This window comes from Anarrhichthys ocellatus, unplaced genomic scaffold, assembly GCF_004355925.1.
Source record: "Anarrhichthys ocellatus isolate YVR2014 unplaced genomic scaffold, GSC_Weel_1.0 scaffold59, whole genome shotgun sequence".
NCBI lineage: Eukaryota > Metazoa > Chordata > Actinopteri > Perciformes > Anarhichadidae > Anarrhichthys > Anarrhichthys ocellatus.
In genome coordinates this window covers 1,104,164-1,131,446 of record NW_022280089.1, presented here as the reverse complement: position 1 = coordinate 1,131,446, position 27,283 = coordinate 1,104,164, and the positions used below count along the sequence as shown (strand labels likewise).

Below are 27,283 nucleotides of genomic sequence, written 5' to 3'. Positions count from 1 at the left end.
TCTGTCTGTCTGTCTGTCTGTCTGTCTGTCTGTCTGTCTGTCTGTCTGTCTATCTGTATGTCTGTCTGTCTGTCTGTCTGTCTATCTATCTATCTGTCTGTCTGTCTGTCTGTCTATCTATCTATCTGTCTGTCTGTCTGTCTGTCTATCTATCTGTCTGTCTGTCTGTCTGTCTGTCTGTCTGTCTGTCTATCTATCCATCTATCTATCTATCTATCTATCTATCTATCTGTCTATCTATCTATATATCTATCTATCTATCTGTCTATCTATCTATCTATCTATCTATCTATCTATCTATCTGTCTATCTAGTACACTTGAGGGTACTTTACTTGACGTTACTGAAATCTGGACCTAATGGCCTTTTTCAAGTGTTGCCATTGTATTTGACCCTGGAACTTAAAGTTGAGAATGAGGACACGGCTGTTAAAGTTTGTTTGGAGAAGCAGATTTTATCACCCCAGCGTTCAGGCTAACGACAGGTGTTATGTGGAATAGTGTTTCCCTTCTGTTCAGTGGTTCCGGTTAGGAACGGGTTGGTTCAGTTTAACGTAGGAGGAAACACATATCGACCGGGAACACCGGGTTAGAAGACTGCCCAAAACAACAAAAGCAGCTGGTTGCTGAAACTAATGTTAAACAAATGTGTGTCTCTTCTTCGGATCTCTCTGCCCCCCCCCCTCTGAACCTGCCTATGCAGCTGAACGAGGCTCGCCATGAGTCTGTTACTTCTACAGAGTCCCTACAATAAGTAATAAGCTAGATGCATGCTAACAGTTCACTCTCCACGCCGTCTAAATCCACGCCAGATTAGCCAAATGTAACGCGTATTTTGCTTACAATAACTTGCTACACTTTAACGTTATGTTACAACTATAATGTAACATATAATCACCAACGTTAAGTTGCCTTTTAAACTCGTTTGATACAAAGGCCTCAGGAATAGCACTTACCTCCATTATAAGAATTGAAAAATCAATATAACGCTAACCTATATCTACTCGGTGAATCCTTACAACCAGCGTTGCAATGGCGTTAGTGTTATCAATGGAGATGTTGTCATCGGTTGCTGAGCAACGCAAATCTCGCGTGAAAAGGAGCCTCTGTTGAGCTGGGTTAGAGAGTGTCACTGAACAACATGCACTGATACGTGATCAAGAAAACTGAATGGAAGCCAGTCTGGAAAATAGAGTATTATTTATAACAAAGGATATTAACCAGAGAATGATCATTTCATTCATTCTTTGGAACCATGAATTCATTCAAAGATAAAGTTTATACTAGCACAGGGGTTATATTCATTCCACCCCACGTAGTCATGCGCTTTCTTTGTTTTTCCCGCATGCAATGTCATCACACACATGTTTTAAAATGCTAATCCCAAAGGCCACAGTTGATCTTCGTGAATATTTCAGTCGGATTACTTTAGTGAAAGATGGACGGCCTGGTATAGACCCCCAATTTCCATTGCATTCCATTTCCAAAACCCAACTAATTATTAACTTCATTGCCCTCCACTCAGCCCCCACACATCTTGAGAGTATCAACACTTACAGCAGAATGTTGTTTGTTGACTCCTAAAGTCATCCTCCACCCTCCACCATATTATATAGCTTCGCTGTTTTGTGTGGTTTTTTGCTGTATCAAAATGTGACTACAAACTGCGTTTCTACTCCCCCATGTCATGATCAAACCCCTTCTTCACAACATAACCAACAGTGAATGTAAGGGCGATGAGCAAGAACAAACCAAATGTCTCTTTATTTCTCAGTTATCATTATTTATTGCCACACAATAAACACATGCATGTAGGTACTGTATTTATTTTTATGAAATTTTCTTCCAAGTTGACCCTTGCATGTGGCCGTTCTATCCTCTTGGCATTTATTTTGATACTTTACTTCTGGGTCACATTTCTGCCTTTCTTCATTCTTCTCTTCAAAACAGAAAAATTAAAATTTGTAATTTGCAGATAAAAAGAAAGAACAGTGTATTTCTCTGCAGGGTTCCTTCCATAATGTTGCCAAACTTATAAACTTATAAACTTGTAACAACAATCTGAGCCTGTAGTGGCGACAACAAGCCCTTTTAGTAGACGTAATCTTACATTGATGATGCTCACTTGCCCTTGCAGGTCGTTACACAGTTCTACCTCAATACTGGATCGGTTTACACTAAATGTTGTCCCCATTAGTCACTTAGACTCAAACACATGGGGAAATAGGGCTCAGGGTACAGAAGTTACCCTTTCATGACTATGTGCATGGGTTTTCCTCTTGCAACAACTCTTTTGAGGTGTTGCTGAAAGAGAAATGGTTTCCTCCTCACCTGGGTTCAAAGCAAACCTTTATTCTAATTTATCCTAATTCCTAATGCATTTAAAGTCCTTGATGTTTTCCACTTTTAAAGATTGATTGAATCATATTTAATTGATGTATGTCCAAGAAAACACATTGACTACATAGCAAGTTATTGCCCACAGGATTATTATACTATTTCATATTGTATTTGATTATTCTAATGATGTATTCCCATGCATAGTTCTACAGAAAAGCCCCCTGAAACTACTCAGGATTAGTTAGTGGAGTAGAGCTAGCTATTATTGTGTGCTCACAGGTGTGTGAGTGTGTGTGTTTGGATCTTTGTTTCTTTAGTTGCAATCCATCCACCCGTAGTTTAACAGAGTGCGAATCGCTCTTCTTCGTTGGTAGTGGTACTCTGTCTGACTTGATCCATATGAAAAGTACAGGTAACCTGAAAAGGGATGATGCATGATTAGTACCTCCCTGGGCAGGAAGTGATAATGCTGCTGTGCTACTGTCACCTACCTCTGTTCTCAAAAGCGGCATCCACTCTGGAGCCGATCCCAGGGAGCTCTCTGCGAATGGATTTCGGGTACCCACCATCCATTCTGCCCCTCCTTTCATTGTAGCTGCATGAATAACACAGGGAGGTGTTCTTAAACATGTGGCATCTGTATCGGGATTCAGCCTAGATGTTTATGGCTATCCATGTTACTCACCTCCAGTATCTGTTTTGCACAAAGAGCAGGGTTCTGCCTGTGACTGACACATAGACAGCAGCATCTACCTTGGTGACAGATGGAGGGAGGCCAAAGTCGCTGAGAGGTTTGGGATAACCAGGGAGGACAGCGTTTCCTCTGATCCTCCAGTAATGATCCCCTGTCACACAAATAAGGTAGAGTTATGTTCCTTTCTGGTCCCATTGTTAATTTGATACTTGTGGATTATTAACCAAGTTTATTAAACCAAAGGTTGTACCTTCAAAGAAAATGACAGTATTGCGTTTCTTATACTCATAAGCAGCATCAACTCTGCTGATTCCAGGCCAGACAGACTGTATCTTGTGCATACTGATGCCGTCCCAGGAGCTGCTCCTCTTCCAGAAATGTCTGACAAAGTAACACAAAATCCAATGATAAAGTGACGGTGGTCCCATACTGAGAAAAGAAACCCAACTCTATGCATCTACATTTTAAGATAGCACATGAATAATACATGAAGTAGATGTTGTTGTAAAACTCAAATGATGAAATAAAAAACAAATAGTGCATAAATGGCTCACCCGTCTTTGAAGAAGTAAAGACTTCGCTGAATGGAGGTTGCAGCATCAAAGATCAGGTTCCTGTTGCATCTGTCTGGAGGAGGTTCTGATGTGGTTTCAGGATCTGGTTCAGGTCTAGGTTGTGGTGTTGGCACAGGTTTGTTGGTGGGCTGCGGATTTGTCGTTGTCGGTTGAGATGATGTTGTTCTGACTCCTATAAAATATAAAGAAATGGCACAGGTAAAGATGTTTCTGAAAGATGATGTCCCCAAAAATCTGTCTATATGAATTAGTAGCTCTCACCGTAGATAGCTTGTACTCCCTGTCTGTCGTCATCTGGTAGCATGTAGCCCTCTGTGTTCACATACTGGTAGGTTGGATACATCAAGGCCGTCTTGACCTGAGAGTGGGTTAATCCCAGTGCATGGCCGAACTCATGGGCTGCCACCAAGAACAGGTTGGATCCTGCAGATACACACCAAAGTAATTGTGGATACATAATCACCCAGCGACATGGGCTTATTTCTCAAAATTGTGATTATTGCCCCTGTAGGACGTTGCTACAATCAGCTGTAGCATTACATCACCTAAATGACAACGCTTTCTTAATGTAAGCACCTGCTGAGGTAAGAGTCCAGCTCTCATCTTCATCAAAATGGGTGTCCCCTCCATTGCCCTGTCCAGGGGAGAACGCGTGGGCCAAGACCCCACCCTCCCCGTCGAATGGAGCAAAATCTCCATGGTCTGGTTTCGAGAGGAGAAAATAGTTAACACTAAATCAGACATGTTCTCAAAGACACTGAAGGCCCTGCATTACCTCGAGCCTTGAACATGATCATAATGTCAGCGGTGCCGCTGTGGATGTGCTGGAAATCCAGAGGAATGATGTCACTGTAGAGTTTCAGAACCTTGGCTATGGTGACATCCACATCACTTTGACTCAAGTCTGGTGTGTAGTCCGTTATCCTGCGGGGTGTGACAGGGAAAATGGTTTACAAATCTCTCAACAGCAGCTTTATTGTGCTTTATGTTTGCATGAAGATCTCGCACAGACTTGCTGCTCTCTGTCCTGACACGGAGATCTTGTGTCGTACCTGTATGTGACCACAGTCTTGTCCCACCTCGGTCGACCTTCAAAGTGGCCATATCTGGTCACGTCCGTGTAACCACAGCGGGGGCGAGCCATCACCTCCAGGGTGTTGGAGTCCAACTGCCCAGAAACCTCGAGGCCAAAATACTCCTGCATTTTTTTGAGAGTGTCTTCAAAGGAATCCAGAGAGCTGCGGCGAACACTGCTGGGGGCACTGACACCCACATCAGAGAAAAACTCAGACAGATAGTCCTGGACAAAGACAACGGGAAGAAACACTTCTCATGTTCAAAAAGATCTCCGAATATGATTAATCTGACAGAAAAGTAATTTAACTATCAATGCAGATTATGCAGAAAAGATACATTAACATTTTTTAATATTACTTTATAAATTATAATCCTATAGATTTTCATGAAATCAAAACCAATTTTTGATACTTTTTGTGGTCTGTATATTTTTCTGCATTAGTCAAAAAGTGTACGCTCACTTTTTCTATCTTATTTTCTTAGTCTACCTTGTCTAATGCTCGCTCATTGTCTACTGAAATCTAAAATTGGATGATACGATCTCAAATTCAATCATCATTTGTTGTCATTCTGCAACACCGGGTTGCACAGCAAAATAGCAAATCAATCAGAGTGGATTGAATTAACAGATAAAAGCTAATTGTTGACTATTGGATAAATATGTATTTCATAGTAAAGTCACATAAACTAGACCTATGGCCCTGACATTGGTTTTGTTTTTAAAATGTTGCTCTGTGTGTGTTTTAGTGCAGCTGCACAAGTACCAGCAGAGACTGGACAAAGGTAGGGTAGGTTATCTTCATGTGATTATACACACATTATATTATATTCCATTTCTGCCAATAGATCCCAGTAAATGCTGCACCCTGTTCCTTTAAAGATTCTCTGCATCTCAAAACTGAGCCAGTGTCTGGTACAAAGTGCAGCTCTGGAAATTGTTCAAACCAATCTGTAATACTGGAAAACTGACTTTAAATAGATTTCCGAAAATGGGAAGCACATTTTTTCCTTTCATGTTCCAAAATTTCAAATAGGGTGTAACTTCATTGTTTGACAGCTTTGAAACAAATCAAATAGATTTGACAGAATCACAGAGAAAAACTGATTCCCTCAATTGTATCAGCAGGTGAGATACCAGCAACAAACACCTCATGATTACCTGGGCTTTAGCAAGCTCTTCGTGGCTGGGTGAAGTGGTGGGCACAGCTCCACAGAGTGCAACAATCACAACTATCATCACAGTTTTAACAGCCAGTGCAGGTTCCATGGTTCCTGTTTTTGTCTACCGCAGAGAAGAAGGAACAACTCCGGCTACTTTACTTATTCTTCCTCTCAGGCTCTGCTCAAATGTAGAGTTGGACTTGTGCACTAGTTGGTTATTTCCGGAAACAGTCAATTTCAGTGTTTTATTTGCGAGGTGAAGAGCAGAAAAAGATGCATGACGGGGCAATAAAACATTCCTGCAAATGTCTGAACATGCCCATTTAGAACAACAGGGGGAGAGGTAATAGGTGTAGTGATGGAAGAGGGAGTCGGGGGGGAGGAAGAGGTAAGATAAGGACAACATTTGGAGTTTCATAGCAGCCTGGGCCTGCATCAACATGATGTAGAGCAGACATGAACCAAAGGAACACATTGTTTAGATTCAGACAAGAGGAAACATCAGGATCTAAGATCTAAGTGTGGGGAACCGGAGGGTTGGAGCTACGCTACGACCAGTGTGAGAAATTCTCTCTGGCAATGAGGGGGTCCCGCCCATACCTGCATATTTCGCACACTGGCAATGACGCTGCCGGTCGGGATGGTGTTATCAGCTGCAAGAGCACAGTGCAGAGCTCACATACACTAAAAGGCACGCACGGCTGGCCCGGTTATCTGAACAGAGCCAGGAGAAGCTCTGATAAATGCTCTGACTATGGAATTTAGCACATTTAGTAAAGGTTACTGGACCAAACTCAATGTCCTGACACCATTTCAAAAAGAAGATAATATGTATGTACTGTACATGTGGGGTAAATATCTGACATTTTTGGCAGCATTAAGAATTCTCTGGATTAGAAATGGAAGGACTGAAGGTTTACGTAGGACCTCTATAAGCTTGCATTCTTCTAAATAGCTACATTTGTGACTCAAATGGCATCAGGCATTCAGACGCCATCTAACAGGCTGAGCACCTCATTGTCAGAGAACAGTATTTCTACTTTTTAAATATTTTTGATTTACTGTTAACACTTTTCTTTATGAGCATTGAGCTTCCTGTTGTTTTTATATTGTGTGACCCTGTGCCTGTTTGGGCCTTTTTTATCTCCACTGTATTTGTGGTGGATGCTCATAAAAAGTGAATCTTACAGCATCTAGCTGGGAAGCTTATTGATCCTCTTTTCTGACAATAAATATTTACAAACATCTGATGCTGAATATAAATCTGTATTAAAATCGTCATATGCAGGTACATGCATAACATCTGTCCTTTGTATTTAATCCATCCTAAACTTTAAAAGCAAGGAGCTGCTGAAGCAACCGGGGAGTTTAGAGTCTCGCTCAATAACACTTTGACACGTGGACAGCGGAAGCCGGGGATCGAATCACCAACATTGAGATTAAAGGACGACCCGCTCTCACCCCTGAGCCACAGCCGTTCCAGAATAACAGCATAAAGTACAGTCACAAAATTAAAGCGTCAGAGCCTTCACAAAGGTTCATTTTTATATTGATTTTATTCATTTGCAAGAACATTAGGAGACCTTTGTTAATCCTGTTTTTGTTGTATCAGTAACAATATTGTAATACATTGGTTACACACATAACCAGAGCTTTCCAGATCATCTATAATATCATTAGATAACATGTAAAAAAATATATTTTACATTTTATTTATAAACTGCTGCTCTAAATAAATTTTATACAATTAAATGTTGAAAATATAATATTTTGCGTAATAGAAATATTTAAAATGTACTTCATTAACACAGTTAGTGTACATTCAGAGCAGCTACTTTAACAATGTAGTTAGTAAACTGCTCTAGTTGGTGCAGCGCAGGAAGTAGCTGTTCCTCAGCACGCGGTACAACCTCCCCGTCCTCAGGCTGTACTCAAACATGTAGGGTCCACTGTAGATGTAAGTAAAACCTGCAGAACACAGATTCACCCAATGTTAGTTTCTGTGCTAGTTATAGGAACGTTTAACATTTTGGGGAAAATGCTTAATCCCTTCTTCCCTTCACAAAATTAGATGAAATTATTGATACCACTGTCATGTTTGTCCATTAAATATGAGGCTGGATCTAGGAGACGGTTATCTTAGCTTAGCATAAAGGCAGGTCAGAAAGAAAACAGCTATCTAAGGTAACTAAATCTGCTGCATGTTTAACAGACAGATATGGTGAGAAAGTGGTATGGATCTTCTCATGTCACTCTCAGCAATTAAGCTAATAAGTACTCCAAATGTCACTTTTCTTTTAAAGGCTGAAAAGAATGAAGGAGGATTCTTCCTTCATTTGTTAGAAAAACTGCTAATGTCTGTTTTCAGTTCAGGTTCAAGCTTTGAATGCTTCTCACCGCTGTGCTGGAAAGCTGCAGTCACCCTGCTGGTCAGGCCGGAGAAGGTCCGAACCACTCGCTTGGGGGATCCCCGGTCCATGCGCTTTCTGGCCTCATCATAGCTGAGGAAACACAGACAGGAATTAGATACATTCAATAACAGTAAAGAATTAGAATACTGAAAACAGCATACTCTGAACACACCTGAAGTAATAGCTGCCCACAAAGAACAGAGTTTTGCCAGATTCCACGTCATAGACGGCAGCATCGATTTTCCTCACACCTCTTGGTAGACCAAAGCAGGTAAGTCTTTTAGGATAGCCACGAACAATGTCGTTACCAGTGAAGGCCCACACTTTACTACCTGCAGGCAGAAAATATTTCAAAAGAAAGTTAACAGAAAAAAAGCAGAAAATTGAGATAAACTTGAAATGATCAGATAAGGAGATCACATACCTTTAAAGAGAAAGATTCTGTCTGAGTGTCTGCTTTCATAGGCAGCATCGATGTTGGTGGGGGCATTGGGCCAGAAGTCTGTGATGAGACTTTGCTGAGGTTTCTTGCTCCGCCAGAACTTGCTGAGAACACACAAGGACATTTTGCACATAAGCCACAGCTCTTACAATGAAAAACAATGCTAGGGCTTTGGATTCAGAAGTTCCGGTGTGTCTACAATACCTGTCTTTGAAGAAGAGCATCTCTCCTCGCAGGGTGGCAACAGCATCCAAGACCAGGGTGGAATCACAGGCATCAGGGGTGGTGGGGGGCTGAGGTTTATCTACAGAGGGATCCGTGTTAGGGTTTGGACCTGGAACAGAGACAAAATTAGTTCCCAAGTATTTAGAAAGCCCTGGATCGCAAAGCCCAAACAGTTGAATAGCATCATCAAATGTTGTACAAGAGATTGTCAGAGAATTTGATCACATGCTATGTGTGTGATCCAGCCAGTTGGTTACGAACCATAGAGAGACTGGATGCCTTTGACATCATCCCGAGGCAGAACGAAGGTGTCAGGGTTCCTGTATGAGTACACGGGGTACATGAGAGCACCAGCATCATCAGAGTGAGACAAGCCAAGAGAGTGGCCGAACTCATGGGCAGCCACCATGAAGAGGACGAAGCCTGCAGCAGAAAACACAGAGCTACAGGTTAGTAACAGTGATAGACTGGATATAAGTCACCGTGATCTCACCCATTGGTTTGTGGACTATGATTTGAAGCCTTGAGTTCGGCATTTTGGCGGTTGCCATCTTGTTCTTTTGCTACCAGAAATTACATGAGAGGGCGGAGCTAGGTACAACATAGAATAAGAGGTTTTTAGGCGACCAAAATGTTAATAATCAACTTTCATGAACTGAAAACACATTGTGAAAGGGTTAAAGTTGGAAAACAAGACACGACATGACAACTCCCAGACTAGACAACACCGTGGTAATGACCTGTCAATCACAAGGTAGCCCCGCCCTAAAGCATACCCTGCTTTATGGTCTGTTTGACTCTAAATGGACCATCATTTATTAAATGAACATCATGCAGTATTGAAGAAGACTTGAAACTAGAGATTGAGACCATAAACTCATGTTTACAATGTTTACTGAGGTAATAAATCAAGAGAGAAGTAGAGTCATTTTCTCATAGACTTCTATACAACCAGAGGAGTCGCCCCCTGGTGGACATTAGAGAGAATGCAGCTGTAAGACACTTCAGAGCTTGCTGCCTTATTACGCCTCTCTCCATGATTATAACCATGTCAAAACACACAGTGTCAGTTGTTAGTGGGTAAAAGAGACACTATGCTGTGCATCAATATAAAGACTCACCTCTGTTTGAGCGGAGAGTGAAGGTCTCGTCATCATCAAAATGAGCATCTCCTCCAATGCCAGGTCCTGGGGCGAAGGCATGGGCAAGAGTGCTATCAGGGCCATCAAAGGGGTAAAAATCACCATGTGCTGTTAAGAAGAACATGCTCATGTCAGGTTTTGCAAACTAGTGCTAACTTGTGCTATGTTGTTTTCTCCTGCACTTACTGTATCTTTGTAAAAAGCATCAAATCAACTGGATAGACAAAAGCATTTCATTGCTATTGTACCGCAACACAAACCTCTCTGTTGGATATCAAGATCACAAACCTGAGCTAAAATAAACACCGTCTCTTAACCCTTAAAAAATAGTAAAGATGCCTCCAAGATGACTGCAAGCTCTGGCATGCCAACAGAGGAATGACTGTTGTGTCTTTGTGATGTTAAGTAATATATATTATGTAACTGCACTGCAACCATTGTCAGGAATTAAGGGATATGCCACTCAAATACGCAACTATTGCAGAGGTGTCAACAAGCTGAATAGGACATGCTGAAAGATAGATACCTCACACAGCTAAATCAGAATAACAAATGTAGTACATTATAGTTGTAATAACATTAACGAGTTTACAAAGAGATACACTTGAAAGAAAATCACACAATACCAAAAAAAGTACATTACCCACATAATGTACTTAAAAACATTTTTTAGGTTCTTGCGGTCTGTGCATGAAGTATAATTTATTTGTTCAATACACAACCTGAACAATGGCTGATAAACTTTATGCGCTGACCTTCTTGCATTTTACTTGCATTTTTTGATTTCATGCTACTTTATACATCTAGTCCTAATTGTTTATTTTTTTATTTTAAAGATCAAGACTCTATATGATGAGCGTGTAAAATATGATGCAGAACAATTTTACAGTATAATATAATATAATATAGTAAAAAATATTCTAGATTATACTTCTGTACTTTCAGTTAAGTAACAAAGAATGCAGGACTTGTACTTGTGATGGAGTATTTTAGACTATTTTATCTCTAATTTTACTTAAGTAAAGGATCTGAGTTCTGCTTCCACCACTGACACTTCTTCTGTACTCACATCGGCGTCCAAAGGAGATCATGATGTCAGCGATGCCACTGTAGATCCTTGTGAATCTCAGAGGAGTGACTTTGGCCCAAACCTGCAGGGCTTTGTCTATGGACGCATCTACCTCTGACACAGACATGTCAGGTGTGTAGTTTTCTATCCTGATGGGCGGAACAACAGTCAAGAATATTATTACTTAGACTATCTACAGTTCATCTGTCCCACACTCTCTCTCTTCAGATCACTCACCTGTAGGTCAGGCTGTTTCTCTCCCACTTCGGGTTACCTCCGAACGTGGAGAAACGGGCAATGTTGCCATCTGGAACACCACAGCGGGGCTTCTTCATCATCGCCATGGTGTCAGTATCCAGGGTCCCGGTGATGTTGAGACCGAAGAATCTCTGCATCTCACTCAGCTTCTTGGTCACCGGACTGACCCCCCGTCTGATAGTTGGACCAGTCTCCTCTGTTAGGTTGAAGAATCTCTTCAGGTAGCTCTGAGAGAGAGAACAGGAGTCATACTTAAAAATGCATCAGCTGCAGAATGTACATAATATAATCTATATGGTATCTGTTAATATGCAGAAACCTATTTACAGGAGCTACTAGTGTTTCCTGTACAGCCTAACATTCAGAATCCCAAGAACGTTAAAGTGTCCAAATACACTACAAAGCAAAATAGTGAGAATGCATGCAGAAAAAGACAAAGCAAGAATACATACCTCTGCGAAATTCTCATCTTGCACAGTAATCTGCGATATTGGCACACAGTAAACTGTGACTGCCAGGCTTAGTAGAATGCACAGATTGAAAGTCTTCATGTTTCCTCGATTCCAACTTGTGTTTCTGTGCTGCAGGTAGCTGATTTATAGGCAGAGAACAGGGCGTGTTGAGCAATACGTCCTCCAGCCAGTGACTCAATGCTCCTTTTATGGACAAGAGAGGAAGTTGTGCTTGGATTACACACCCAACAAAAAAAGTTTCCCACACTGTAATCATGACGAAACAAAACATTTGACTATACCTGGGGACATTTTTATTAAATAATCACACAATCTTGTCATTTTTTTTTAATTATTTGTTTTATTTTGCATCAGTTTTCCAACAGCTGTAAAGATTGACTGTAAATATGTTTTGCAAAATAAATAAATAAATGGAGATATAAACATTTAGAATTTATATCTGAATCCAGATCGGCCTCAAATAGTAATAGTTCATATTACATTTGGGCAGAAATATGTCTTATCTTGCAATGTTAACAAATCCTTTAAAACTGCCAGAATAGCATTTGCTGAAGAAGCTTGTTTGATATGTGTGAACGCTCCAGAACAAATGGAGTTGATGATGTTTTGCTGACCTTGACAAAAAGAAATGTCTGAATTTGCAAATTGATTAAGATGCGCACGATGGGGAAGATGGTGTTATCTAAAGATTTTCCAGCAAATTTAATTAAAATCAGTAATGTAGTTATTCAAATAAAAAAGAAAGAATAGACAAACAACATACGGGACCAGAAGGATGACTCTGAATGAACATGTTATCAATTACATTAAACATCAGGTCATTAAATGTCAAATGAATGATGTTTAGGGTGCCAACAACTTTTTACTTCTCAAAGTCAAAGTCATGAATGCATTTCAAGTATCTCCTCTGAGAAGATTTACAGCAGTGCTTCCCATCATGTCTATGTGTTTTAGCATTTTGTGCTGGTGTTTCTGAGTGCTCGGAGCTTTGACTTACAAACTCTTCTCCGGCCCGCAAGCTGTTGTTGCTTCTGACATGTTGTGTCATGTCATTATGAACTCAAGCCCTGTCACCCTACATTCCAAATGAAAAGTTCTGAGAGATCCGGAAATACAATAAGTAATTCAATACTCTGGGTTTAATCCTTTCCTACTGAGAACATTAAAGTTAGTTTATTATTTTACATATTAATGGGCGTGGTACTACATGGAGGCACTGTGTGAGTCAACTAAAGGTGGTTATTTTCCATCCAGATGTGTCTGTGAAAATCTATGACTTTGTACATCAGTGTTAGTGGAAAGCTACATGTTGGTCACTGTTACCCAATAGTGGACACAGAAAAAGCAGTAGTGTTACTTGCAATTTATGTCTCAAGTAAATTGATCAACACCATTGAATGCAGACACTCAGAGGATGAATAAACAAGCACAAATTCATGTTTTATAGAGATATGTATAATGGATCATTTTCCCAGGGATGCGAAGGTAGAACTACAGAAATACATTTCATATATAGTTGAGTATCTTTAGAAGATATGCAGGTATCACAGCACCACTGTCATCACGCTTCATGGAGCACCTTTCCTTCAATTATCTCCTCTCTGTCAGTATTTCATCGTCACTCTTCTTGCATTCCAGCAGCTCATTAGTGGGGGTGGTGGACACAACGTGTTTGGAGCTGGGGTCAAATTTAGTGGATGTTTCCCTTGAAGAAGAGAACAAGTCCTGACGGGAATGAAGATTCATTATTGCGATAGCTAAAATTAACAAGTTTGAGCTCAGTGCTCAAAATACACATGGCCATCAATCTGATTTGGACTATTACCAGCACAGATAATTACCTCTTTCATTTGATCATCAGCCAGATTGGCCGTATGAAATGCTGTTTTCAGCCATGATGTTATGAAATTGTAACAATAACATTTCGTAAACCGTCGAGAACAATCTTATTAAAAGTCTAAAGAGTTGATGTATAAATGTCTCCTTTAAACTAAAGCTCAGCTGGGTTATGTATTTTCTAAAACAATTTTGTTACATTTACTGAAATTCTCTTTACATCAATCAAAAGCATCAATAAATAAAATGCTCTGACAAAAAAAAGATCTGGTATCTGTGGCTGTTGCAGGACTGTTATAAACCCGTCCAATGGTTTTATTCAGCCAGAATGAAAGGATTAGAGCTACCTGCCTGTCTACCTTCATTCACTCAGTCACCATTCATCTGACTTGATATTCTTTTGTGCCACAACATAATGAAGCCGGTGAATAAACCACCCATTGTCAATATGAAATTAACTGTCATTTTTTTTACATTGAATTTGATGAAAGCGTGTTGTTTAATGTGTAGCACCCTTCGTGAAACTGAAGGGGGAAAAGGAAGGTGATGTATACCCTCATAGAAGACAGTGGCATCTATAGGAGTTGGAATCCCTGGCCATTGCTGCTCTATAAGTGTCGCTGATCCTTCCATCGTCATCTGCTGCTCATTGTACCTGTATATCATACACAAAGAAAACATGGTAGAGCTTTGTCTCTTTGTTTTCCTGCTAGTAGGTTACAATCTCACATGGTGTCTAATGAAAGTCAAAAACCCATATGGGATGAGACATAGCAAAGCCAGTGACAGCAAGCCATTACTCACACAGGAAATGTGTACATTTTCATTACATCAAAACCTAAGCAAGTGTTATAATGTGCTCATCAAAAGACAGATGTCAAGAGTCAGTATCTAACTTGTATCTATGTTGAGCTGGGCCACTGACCAGCATATCAGTTTGATCTGAATTTAGGAGCAGAAGGTTTTGTGATCTCCAGTCTAGTTTACTGTTTGCACAAAACTGGTATTATTTTTTATAGTTAATGCCGCATTAATTACATGGAATTTAATTTAATAGTTCACCTGATGATGCTTAAAAAATGGTTTATGTTGTTGAAGAAAATCATCATATAACTTAGGATTGAACAGAACACATTTGGATTCACAAGTAAACAGTTTATATAACTTATGTTGAACACACTGGGTTTCATAAAAACATTCTTAGGAAGAGATTAAAGCACCAGACAAATTGTAAGCGATCACCCCTATTTGTATCCAAACATTCCCCGTAAACGAATCGTGTGTTCTGCCAAAAGATTGTGTTCTGCCAAAAGGTTACCTTGACTCAAACGAAGTCAGGAGAGCACGACATAATGAAAAAATCAGATGTGCTCTGTTTGTGGTTCAACCCACTTGTTTGATTGGTGGAAAGTGATGTAAGGGGGTAAAGTTTGACTATAATAGTAATCTGTGAAAAGTAATACGGGGGAATTTTATTAGGATTTGTTGAACTTGTAATATGTTGGCTTGTTTGTATTGAAAGACTCCCAGCTGGTTGCAACTTCAATTCGTCGTCTCTTCTCATCATTTTGCCACAACAATGTCTGATAGTAATAGAGTGCTGCTGAAATGAGTCCTAAAACCTGCAAATGAGTCAGCATTTTCACACTTCTGGTTCCCTCGTCCTGAAGTCAATGGGTTTTTTGAATGGGTTTTTGGTTACATACCTGAAATAAGATTAACATTTGGTTCTATGACATAAAATAGGTCAGTAAATAACCTCTTATGAATTTTGGAGCTTTTACATGTCTTAAAATAGATGGTTTCTCAATTACCTAATGAGACGACTGAATGTCATCCCGCCGAACAACAATCCGCTTTTCATGTGACCGTGGTGTAGTTCGCTTACAGCCTTACACTAGCTTTTCTTTTAGACCCTGAATTAGCGAATTAGCTCTTTCTCATTTAATCACCCAGATCTTTTTTACCCAAATTACTGAGAGCCGTGCACCATTCAAGACTCATGGAACGCATTCAAGGGTACAGCCAGCAGGCGGTTAGCTTAGGAAGTAGTTTTGGGAAAGTGTATAGAATCTTAAATACCTCCAACATTGGTTTCCAGTGAAGAACACAGTGTAGTGGTCATTTCTGAAGTAAAGAGCAGCATCTACAGATTTTATTCCGGAGGGGAAGCCAAAGTCCGATACGTTTCTTGGAAAAACCCTCCTCAAGTCTTAACTGCCTCAGCACCCAGTATTGATGACCTGAAACAAAAGCACCCCCGTTTCACATTTACAGATACAGTATATTTCATATCAACCATTTGGGTATACCTGCTTTTTACATTTGAAAAGTCAATTAAAGTGCATAGTGCACAACTCAAGGTGCTCTTTGGGGATATTACTTTATTTTACCTTTGAAAAAGAACTTAACATTGCTCTCCACATTCTGATAGACAGCATCCACGTTTGGAGGAACACTGTCTGGCCACAGACTGCTAATCAGGGTGATTCTTGTTTCATCAAACTGAGGGTGTTTGCGCCACATAAATCTGAAAAGGCATAAAGTTATCTTAAACATTTCCATTATTACTTTATATACGTAGTATCCAAGGAGGCACTAGGTGAGAAGCAAGTCTGTCTGTCATCCCTCATGCTGTAGATATATTGGGACAGTGTACATACCTGTCTTTAAAGAACAGGACCTCTTGTTGTAATTCTGTTACAGCATCAAAGGACAAGTCTGGATCACATTTGTCAGGTGTTCTTGGAGGAGGATTTTTTGAAGATAGTGAAGCAAAATTGGAACTGATACCTGCAGGCAACAGAAGTTAACAGTTCAAGTGCCGCATTGACAGAAACAAACAAACCTGCATTGTGAAATGTCCCCAGCTCACTAATTTAGGATCAAATAAAAGCTGCCTGTCAAGTGCAATAATACCGTTATACACAAGAATATATCATCTGCAAATAATCAAATCACTTCCAGGCCAAAGTCATAGTTCATGTGTTATGAACCAGCCCATTCTCACTCCAAACTCGTTAGCTGGGTCAGTAGCCCTATGCGTCAAATGTAGATGCTCTACGTTAGGAGTAAAATAGGAAGTCTGGTAACGTAGTTTAAAGAGCGACATGGTCCTCTTATGATGGAACATTCACAAGATGATAGGACTGAAGCCTTACTATACTTTACTAGATTAGTAGATATTTGTGTGTAGTATGTTAGTTTTCCCATCAAATATGAATTATAGAAAAACTTTCACACCATTTTGATGCTTTCTCCGACCAGATCTTGGTCTTCCTAATGAACCGCTTCAGTCAGCTAATACGCTAATTTACATTAGCAGATTGTATGTGATCTTACATACACAATTTAATGACTAATGTAATAAACTGCATATGTTAATGTGATGTAACGATTATGCAATTATTTTTGTATGCTGCAAACTCTCCTATGTATTCTTTTTAGACTGAAAATAGTTTAAAACGCTTAAAGGCATCGACTGAAATCCAACAAAATGAAATGAAAATATGCCAGAAGATTTAAAAAAGATACAATCCAAGCCTGTAAGATCTTGGATTTGAAAATTAAGCTGTGAATGTGGTTATTATCTTAAGACGTCACTGCAATTGAACACATTTCAACAGAATAATAATGAAACATTAGAAAGATGATGTTCTTGTTTTTAGCTTTGGGGGCTGGTTCCCAAACACATTGTTGTGAATAAACTATCTACAACTAATTATTGTTTGTTTACAAAAGTGTAACCATTTAACTAAACCCACATGTAAATATTTTACACACAAAATCTTTCCAATATAAAAGTGTATATTAAATTGAATACACTATCCATTTGGAAGGACGCAAAGAGGAGGTTGTTTTAAATCGAGCATGTTATACAGTATCTCACAAGGCAGTCAGAGTGTTTGACATTACATGTTCATTACATTACATTGTATTACATTTTCTATTTGTCTGCTTTGGAAAAGAAAAAGCAAACTTTCCGAATCCAAGCAGTGAAATGATGCATCAGCTGAACTGACCATAAAGGTGTTGGATGTCTTTGACATCCCTGAAGGAGAGCTGAAGTTCATAATTGGGGGCAAAGCTGTATGCTGGATACATGATAGCGCCGGGATCAGAAGAGTGGGACAGGCCAAGTGCATGGCCAAATTCATGGACCGCTACAGCCAATAGGTTGAAACCTGGAGCAGGGACACAAGCCTTGTGAGAGTTTTATGGCTTAGAAAAGCTGCAAAAAACAGGTCACATAAATGTCAGTGAGAGAGAATCAGGAAATCTGTCACGCCTGTGCTGCTGCTAATCAACCTAAAGTCTTCTTTTAGATTCAGACTTGTGACGTAACATCTGTGGCGATATATTGTTAAAGATATCTCGTGCAATACTTTAATTTGGGCAAAGGGTGTGGTTATTTTCCAATTCATATTCAGTTTAGGAAACAAAATGTGATGCATTGATTCACAGCAGTGTAAAATCAATGCCGTTGTTTGCACTGTTAGTGCTGTTAGCACTGTTAGCTCCTAGCTGCCGACGCAGCCTTCGCCATGTTGAGAACCATGAGGTGGCAATTCCTCAATCATAGATATGCTCTGAATTTAGAATTTTTGCATTATTTGCTTTAACTTGTAAATGTTGATTGCACAATGTAATGGCTGTAGAATAATGACACTATCTGCATTTACATTGGTTCCCATAAGCCTCGCTGTCACTATGCAATTCTATCTGCCACCTGGTACGATCTCCTGGGAAAGTGAGGGCTCCTTTTAAGGAACAAAGGACGTGCTTCAACCATTGTGTTACCAAAACAGGAAGAGGATAACGCTTTTGTTTTTGGCAGCTGTTTTTTTGAAGTGTGTGAACTTTCTAACTCTAGTACTGTACCAGTAGAATTGAAGCTCCTCATCAGCATCAAAGTGCACGTCTCCACCGATACCAAACCCAGGCAGGAAGGCGTGAGCCAGGATTCCTCCTGTGCCATCAAAAGATGAGCCGTCTTCATGGTCTGCAACAGAGAGTGCAGTTAACCATTATATTCACTAAATCCTCTATGCCAATGTGTCACTTTAAAGCTCACCGCCAGTGTGGAAGGAGATGACGATGTCAGCCTCTTTCCTGCTCCGCTTGCGAAATTTCATTGGTGTAACGTTGGACCAGAGCTTCCACGCCGCCCTGAAGATTTTGTGAATCTTTGAGGTTGGGATGGATAGGTTGTAGCCAGCAATCCTGAGGATAGAAGACAGAATTCTACCAATACTTCACTTAATTTAATTCATCTTTACTAATCTGACACATTTTGTGCTTTTTGTCTGAAACAACCACAGCATTTTATTGGCTGTTACATGGGTCTATGGATGGCAATGTCCGTCTGTTGGTCAGTTAGTCCACCTTTGATCCAGACTGAAATATCTCAACAACCATTGGAGGGATTGCCATGAAGCAGCCAAGCAACCCAGTCGGCAGAAAAAACGTTGGCATTGTACAATTCCACGAACCTCGGGAAATGTTGAATGTCGATGTTTCTGAATCTAAATACATTTCATATCAGCTCGCTTGCAGAAACTCCACGTGGTTAATGTTGTGAAACAATTGGTTAGGTTTAGGCAACAAACCCACTTAGTTAAGGTAAAATGGTAAATGGTAAATGGACTGTACTTGTATAGCGCTTTCCTAGTCTTTCCGAGCACTCAAAGCGCTTTCACACTACTTGTCATCATTCACCCATTCACACACTGATGGCAGGGGCTAAGTGCCACCTGCCTGTCAGACTAACTCATTCACACTCCGTAGGCACAGCTACAGGAGCAATTTTGGGGTTAAGTGTCTTGCTCAAGGACACATCGACATGCGACCAGCATGCGACCAGTAATGACATCTGAATTAATCGATATACAGAAAAACAAAACTGTTATTTGGGTTAAAATAACGACATAACAACATAACTAGCATGAATACATAAGAACTACCCTTAGCAGACTATCTTACATAATGAAACGTAACAAGTTTAAAGTCAGCGTTTAGTTTTGGTTTTTAAATGAGACACGAACCTCCTGTCCTTGTCTCATTTAGGGTGAAAATCCTATGTTGATCAACCAACCCTCCCACCAGCCCTAAGTGACCTTTCTTTCCTGAAGACTAGGCTGTCCCCAGAAGATGATGACTTTTCCTCCAACATCAAGTTCATCAGATACACATTTGTGGTTTTGAGTGAAATGTTGACAGCCATTGGATGGATTGTCATGAATTGGTATTGAATTTGGTACATGCATTCATGATGAGTTGTAATAAGCGCATAATCAAGTCAAAATTTAAATTTGTCCAATACTTTTTTTTATGACCACATACTTGAAAGACTATGCTAATTCTTAGCATGTTATCATTGTTATTGTACAGCCTCACATGATGGGATGCCCTTTATTGTTGCAGTCATTTATGAGATGTGCTTGCTATTCAGTAGACTTCCTAACATGTAGCTGAGGGAGCTCTTTTTCCAGCGGATTCTCTCTCCGAATGGCTCCACGTCTGACAGACCACAGCGCGGCCTCTTCATAACTGCCAGAGTCTCATTGGTCAGCTCTCCAGTCGGAGGCAAACCAAAGAAGCGCTGCATCCTCTGGATCTCATCACAGAGTCCTGTCCTCCAATCAGCATTTACATCTGTGTCTGCAGTCCTCCTCTGTCTGTCTGACCTGGGCTTGTAGCCATAGAAGTGCTGAAGATATTCCTGAAAAAGATCATTCAGTCGGTATGCGAAAGGCTGCATTGCTGCAGTCAATTAAAGGTAATGAATATACGCTAAGAAGATGTACACCAATCACATTCTAGACATTGTGTCTAATTAAATGTTTTCTTCTTTTTGGGCCAACAGGGTTTGACAATCTATCTGTGACGCAGAGTAAAAACAACTACATGCTGAAAACAATTGACAATTGATTGTTGTCCGCCTCTAAATGTCATGCTAGCTAATGAGTAAGACAAATATATAAATATAAATATAACGTCTAAGTCCACAAACCAGGCCAGATATCCTGGTATTGTCACGGACCTACATTTAAAGATCAATATTTTAGAAACAGCCAACTATCTATTCAAGAATGTATTAAGTGTTAAAGGACTTTTGTTCCTGCTGCATTTAGAAAAGTAGACCCGACCAGACTACTGTAATGCTGTCTCCACAGGTCTCAGATCAGACAGCAGCTGATTCAGAGCACTGCTGCTAGAGTCCTCACTGAGACCTGGAAAGTGGATCACTTCACTTCTTTACACTGGCTTTTTGTTTATATCTGTAAAAGTTATTCTATGGTTTGATCAGTCTTATTTTATTACAGTTTATTTGTATCTTTTATTGTATTTTACTCTTTTTTATGTGCTATTTCCCCGTTTTAGATTGCCTTGTCTTTTATATATTTTCCTTATATTTATATATGTGCCTTTATGTGTTCTGTAAAGCACTTTGAATTGCCTTGTTGTTGAAAGGTGCTCTACAAAGACTTGCCTTACCTTGTCTTACAGTTTTTACAGTAAACATTCCAAACATTTTCTGAAACCTTTAATGACAGTACAAATATTGCTGTACTGTAATTTTAAACATACATACAATTGTCAGTATGTCATGTAATTGTAGTTTTCTGTTGCTGGCATAGTGTCTGACTCATCACTGCAGGTCTATAGAAATGTGTACACTTATCTCCGTGAGATATTTACTAAATCACCTATAATGTGATGTGAATGACGCCAGCATCTGTCCACATACGGATGAATCCTTCTCTTTAAAGCTGATACCATTTTTCAGACAAAACACTGTATATAATTAGAATCATTTTGCTTAAGCAATGAATCAGTATAAAAGGGAAGAGCTGCCACCTTCTATGTTTTTATGTGTTATGTGTTTCAGTGTTGATGGTAAATGAAGTCAATTGAAACTAAACCTGTGGTTCTTCCCGCATCCAGATCCGTCATTTGGCGTGACAGTGACGCAGCTGGAGGCGAGGAAGAACTTCAGGCTGTTTCAGTCTTAGATGTCTCGTCTCTGCCTCTGGGTAGCAAGGGGGCGATGCGCCCTAGATCCCGCTCTGAAATATAACTTCATTGTTCTCTTTGATTGTATTTGAAACTATAGTATTCATAAATATGAGGTCAGAGAATGTTCTGGAAGATACACGCTACAGAGCTTTGACTGACTCAGATATTCAGCCGTATCTATTGGAGCCAGATCAAGAGAGGCAGAGGCTGCAAGTGTATTATCCGTGCAAGAAGGTTTAGCCGGCAGGGACCCTCCGGGTGTCAGATGCTTGAACGCAGTGCATCCTGGTACATGTAGGCACTGCTCTAGAAGCAGGAGAACTCAGCTCAATATAACAGCACTGTGGAATTTATTGCATCAATTGACTGCATTTATAATCAACCCTGAACTAGCATTCGGTATCGTCACATGATACCTTAGTTTGGGAATATACAAATATATTTGACCTTTTTTTTCATTTAACACAATTTATCAAATATGAAACCAATGCTTGATGCTACGGGGAACATTTCAGAACGTGTTGAATTGTAATACCCAGATCAATTAAGGTGTCAGTAACACTTTAGTACATTATTCCTGGAATTGTGCAGAATGCTTTGAAACAGCATCTAGAAACAAAATTGACTGAAACATGATTTAGTATTTAATTGAATACATAAAATACTACAAAAATCCAAATGCGTGATCTCAGGCAATAAAGCCATTATTGGGATTTATCAGAAAATTATTTTAAAAATTGAGATCAAGATCTTTCCAACATCAAAGCAACACTGGGTTGGCAGCCATGAAATATATCTGACTTGGCAGGTGACTCTGTAGTGGCTGTGGTTGCTCACATATTATCTCCTGACTCCATAACCTGTCGCCACAAGATAACAGCTGGCTTTGTTGTACTGCCTTCTTGAGAAGTGAGTCTAGTCAGACTGACAGTGGAGCCAAGTGGCAGACACGTTATCAATGCATCAAACTGAACTTCAGTTAAATGATCTAATTAAGTTACAACATCAAAACCTTTCCTGTTATCTCTTCATCATAAAGAGCCCAAAGAAGTGATTACTGGAGATGTTAGAGGGTTAAACACAGTGCAGCTGTAGACACCTCCAACACAAAGACACATATTTATCAAGACATTTAGATTCAGAAGTAATATGCTGTTCTCATTTTAGTGCTTGATTGTGGGTATGAGCAGCTCTCACTAAACAGCATATATAAACTCATTAATAACATATGTATGGTAGTATGAGTTTTTCCTACTTTAGATGGGGACTTTCACAAGGATTGATTTAATATAAGTTTTGGTAAAAATGGAAGAAAATTATTAAATTAAAAGAAAAAAGGCAAAAAATCAATACCTCCCTACAAATGAAATAGTTTACGTTCTTTCAACTTTTCTGTTAAATGTTAACGTATATCGCCACATAAACATATGTTGCCATAAATTTGTGGACCAGTGGAAAAGGATATTCTGCCTTATATAGTATTAACACAGGTCCTATCAGTGGACCAACAGAGACGTCATTTAAGAAGCTTTTAGGCAAATCCAGCATTTAGCTGAACCAACAAATCACACCCACACCTGAGCAAAGCTCCACTCAGGTCAAGGTAGTGAGGCTATAATACTCCCATAAATAAAACAACACTATCCCAGCACAGAGACCTGTAAACCATGTCTAAACTGATGAATACCTCTGCAAACTCCTGGTCAGCCTCAGATGGTCCAGCGTGGTGTCCTGCGGGCCATCCTGAGCTACGTAGAGGCAAGGCCGTGACAAGAGTCTGGCGGGGCGTCATGAGAGTCAGAAGACTCAGCCAGAGCATCTTCATGTTTGACAGGAAGGAGTGCAGCGAGTCAGCCCGTCTCTGAGATGTGCAGCTACTGATACAGCTGCAGTGGGGACCACCTGTTAATTATGTGTGAGTGCTCCTGTCCCAACAAGAGCAGCAAGGTGGCTCCATGCAAAACAGGGTCTTCTTTAATGTCTCAGACACACCAGGCCCCCTCTTTTTATAAAGCCTCTCAGAGCAGGAAAACAGTCCTAACTGGGCTGAACAAAACATTCTTAACTTAGGTCACTGCCGCTATAACCTGCAGGTCTGGAGTTGAACAATGACAAAAAACACAATATTAACAAAGGAAGTTTGGTTTAAAATAACCACAAGATAAAACAAAAAAATGAATTTCAAAATTCTTAGGTCATACATAGCTGTCTACTCTGCAGCAAACAACTCTTTTCATCTGTAACTATGAAAACATGCATTGAATCACTTTCATCAAACATACTAATAGGAGATGGAATTACTATGACTCATTTTATCGCATCTCAAAGCTCCACAATAACATGTTCAACAATTCTCCCTGCGCTATATGACGTCATAGGAGTAATCAGCAGGATGTTGTGACAAAAAAGCCCAAAAGATGTACCTGGATCACAGGGAGCAGGCTAATAACAGGGCCACAGAAAGCGTCTGGTCTGTCAGCCATTTCAAACCATTAAATGTCATTTGTGTGTCCTTTCTTTTGTTTAAGTAAATATACCAATGGTGCAATGGATTTGATTATGTTTGAAATATTACGGAACGTCACACTGTCGTTTTATGATGGTGGATACTTGAGGTGTTAAAAGGCACCCTGGGTTATAGCCCACAGACATACATTACTTATAGTCTTTACCTTCACTGAAACGTCTGCAAACTGAACAAAATATGGCTTTTTGGGGCTGCATCCCTTCCTTTGTCTTTCTTTCTTTCTTTCTTTCTCAGGTGATCATCCTGACATACGAGGAATGTCTCAAATAAAAAATAACAATATTAGCGATGAATACAGAAACACTGATGTGGTTTGGAGTGAAGAGGCATTTATAGGATTGACCACTTGGATCCAAAGAAGGGTATTACATTGCTCTGAATGGAGACAAAGCTAATCATAGTGATGATGAAGATGATCATGATGATGATCATGATGATGAAAGCACTCTAAGGTGAAGGTGCTGTGCCAAAGATGAGACTGCACTTCCTTGTGGTATGTTCTGACGGAATAATACAAATGAAACTAGTGAATATAAATGATATTATAGCTGCTAAACATCGCCATCATGTTAGCATTTTCATGAGAGCCTTAATTTACTGACGTTAGCATAATACTGTGTTCAATGCTGCGTTCCAGAAATCACGTAACTAGAAAAATGTCCAACCTCCTACTCGAAACAGTCGAATGGAAAACCTCTAACTCAGCCTTCCTGCTTGGGACATCTGGGAAAAATCTATGAACCCAGACTTCACAAAGAAGCAGTTGTCTGACGCTACACAAAAATGTCACCATGTTATTAGGGAGCTGGTTACAGAAAACCATCTCTGGAAGTTATCTTCTCTGCAAAAAAGTTATCAAAATGTGGAGGCTGCACTGCTGAGAGATCAGTTTTGTGAACACTTGCCAAAGTAACATCAGTTTTTCACCGTTTTTGTTCGGCATCGAGAACTAAAGATGTTGCACACCATTTCTTCTTTCCGATACCGGTTCAGCCAATACAGTGTACCGAGCTGAAAACAAAAGAAGTTCATAATTCCCCCTGCGATATAACGTGAGCTGTTAGCTCCGTTATTTGGCCAAGCAAACAGCTAACTGCTAACAGCTAACAGCTAGATAACTCTCCTACTGATTTCAACAGATTCGTTGTCACATTGTAGCATTAACAGGGAGGAAATAGGGTACATACGAGTGTTAAGCACACGTGTTGTAGTACTAGCTTGCACATGTGCAGTACTGATCGGATTTCTGATAGTGGGTATGGGATCAACTCTGCCTGCAGCACTTGGAAGTCTGAAAATTGTGACCTGTGAGTTATCTGGAATGCAGCTCAAGTACAGCCGCACTGAGCTGCTATGGCTGTAGACTTAGTCTTGTTTTGGAGTTTTCACAAGTTCACCAAGAAATGTACATTCAGATGTGAAGTTCTTTATACAGGCTCTCCTAATAGACTGGTACGTGACCATCACCACAGGATGATCAACACTGAAATCCCAACTCGCTTAAGAATCTGCATTACTAAAAGAAAATAGAAAACAAAGACGACACATAAAATACATTGAGCAACTACAGCTTCCTTAAAATGTACAGTATTCCTCAAAAAACAAAGAAGTCAGCAACTGACAAAAAGTATAAGTGTCTCAGCAGTGATGTCTTCCCGTAGGTGCTGTCAAACTGATCTGCCTCTTCAGCAACTCAGGCATTCCCAACATGAGTCAGCTCAGTGCTGAGTCGTCACCCAGATTAAACTGGTTTTATAGCTCAGGCACCCAACTGAACCAAGACCAAATCTCACTGCATGAATACAATCTGATCCCAAGGTTCAGTAAAAGGAACTACTGTGACACTGAGTCAAAGGAAGTGGTGGGAAAAAACCTGCTAATGACGCTCACTAGACCTGTATTACACACAGACTGAGTCATCTTCCCTTTGTTCCTGCAGGCTCAGACTGGGTTTCATCAAATCTGAAGCGTCTGGTTGATGAGATCTCTCTCCCAGATATATTTTATCAGCATGCGCATGGTGCAAAGTACACTGCACACTGCTCCAACTGACATTCAAATAACAAGCCTTTGAAAAAGATTTAATAAGTTTGTTATTTCCTCCTTTTGTCAACATAAGGAGGGATGCCAAGTTATTTCAAACTGAACTTTTATGGCATCAAACTCTTCCATCAACGTTTTAAATGTTCAGAAAGAACAGTAAAGAGGTGTTTGCAGGAAGAAGGGGTTTTTACAGATTGGTCACCACATTGAAGAGGTGTTTTCCAACTTTTCTCAATAGACCAACACAGTTGTGCCAAATACATCAATAAAAAGCTGTTTCATAACAAAAGCCACAGCCACGTTGACATGATGCATTTGTGTTCATACAGTAAATGGCAAGAACATACAGTCACACTTATGGAACGTTCAGCACCAATTGCCATGAGCCAAGTTTATGTATGATGCCCGCAGAGGAATGTTGGATGTATGGATGTTGAAATTATACTTTGTCTAAACTTGCTCTTCTAACGGTACAAAGATGTCATGGAATATACGGTGCATGGTGTCCATATTTAACTGACTCATTCACAGTGAAAAGCTTGGCGAGGACAGAGTACTGATCCGATTCATAATTCCCCCTGCGATATACTGTGTGTATACTTTACACATATATTAGTGCATGTTTTATACTTAATGTGAATATAATTCATACTTTGTTGGCATCTTATTCTGAAAACCAGATATTCGTCTGAAGAAACCGGATGTTGTCTCACGTTAATCTTTCCGCTAACTGTTTTTTTTTGTTGTTTTTTAATTATTATTATTATTTTTTTTTTTTTCCCATCTCAAAAGGCTCAAGGACATACACACACACGTTCACACACACACACACACGTTCACACACACACATGTTCACACACACACACACATACAAACATACATACACAACTGACTATAGGATGTTTGCTGGCTTTTATCACACTGTTCTTGTCATCCTCTTGTTATGTATATGTATTGTCTCTTGTCTTTCAATAAAAAAAAAAAAAATAAATA

The 27,283-nt window shown here is 39.8% G+C and overlaps 4 protein-coding genes across 4 annotated transcripts in view; all 4 read right to left on the bottom strand.

The window, feature by feature from the left end:
• The window catches only part of cfap58 (cilia and flagella associated protein 58), a 12,980-nt gene extending 11,939 nt beyond the window's left edge, over nucleotides 1-1,041 (bottom strand). Inside the window, exon 1 of the mRNA XM_031871614.1 lies at nucleotides 955-1,041. Coding sequence (XP_031727474.1) covers nucleotides 955-960 — 6 coding nt within the window. The 5' untranslated portion in view covers nucleotides 961-1,041. The remainder of the gene's footprint in view (nucleotides 1-954) is intronic.
• Nucleotides 1,042-1,871: 830 nt separating this feature from the next.
• Nucleotides 1,872-6,033, bottom strand: mmp30 (matrix metallopeptidase 30). Its single transcript, XM_031871596.1, has 10 exons — nucleotides 5,844-6,033; nucleotides 4,660-4,907; nucleotides 4,383-4,531; nucleotides 4,184-4,309; nucleotides 3,869-4,030; nucleotides 3,587-3,779; nucleotides 3,283-3,413; nucleotides 3,024-3,183; nucleotides 2,830-2,933; nucleotides 1,872-2,755 (listed from the first exon to the last, which is right to left on the bottom strand). The coding sequence occupies exons 1-10, from the start codon at nucleotides 5,949-5,951 to the stop codon at nucleotides 2,652-2,654; spliced, it is 1,485 nt and encodes a 494-aa protein (XP_031727456.1). The 5' UTR covers nucleotides 5,952-6,033; the 3' UTR covers nucleotides 1,872-2,651.
• Nucleotides 6,034-7,624: 1,591 nt separating this feature from the next.
• Nucleotides 7,625-12,310, bottom strand: mmp13a (matrix metallopeptidase 13a). The gene is made up of 10 exons (XM_031871597.1): nucleotides 11,845-12,310; nucleotides 11,372-11,619; nucleotides 11,135-11,283; nucleotides 10,045-10,173; nucleotides 9,185-9,346; nucleotides 8,903-9,032; nucleotides 8,681-8,802; nucleotides 8,429-8,588; nucleotides 8,243-8,346; nucleotides 7,625-7,813 (listed from the first exon to the last, which is right to left on the bottom strand). Exons 1-10 carry the CDS (start codon nucleotides 11,941-11,943, stop codon nucleotides 7,707-7,709), a joined length of 1,410 nt encoding a protein of 469 aa, XP_031727457.1. The 5' UTR covers nucleotides 11,944-12,310; the 3' UTR covers nucleotides 7,625-7,706.
• Nucleotides 12,311-12,312: 2 nt separating this feature from the next.
• On the bottom strand, nucleotides 12,313-26,916 carry LOC116396779 (collagenase 3). The gene is given in 12 exon segments (XM_031871598.1): nucleotides 12,313-13,558; nucleotides 13,560-13,590; nucleotides 14,256-14,356; nucleotides 15,784-15,899; nucleotides 15,901-15,944; nucleotides 16,095-16,231; nucleotides 16,365-16,494; nucleotides 17,724-17,885; nucleotides 18,195-18,211; nucleotides 18,583-18,703; nucleotides 18,776-18,924; nucleotides 20,166-26,916. Coding segments are annotated over 12 exon segments (1,407 nt in total). The 5' UTR covers nucleotides 20,462-26,916; the 3' UTR covers nucleotides 12,313-13,455.
• Between the last annotated feature and the right edge of the window lie 367 nt (nucleotides 26,917-27,283).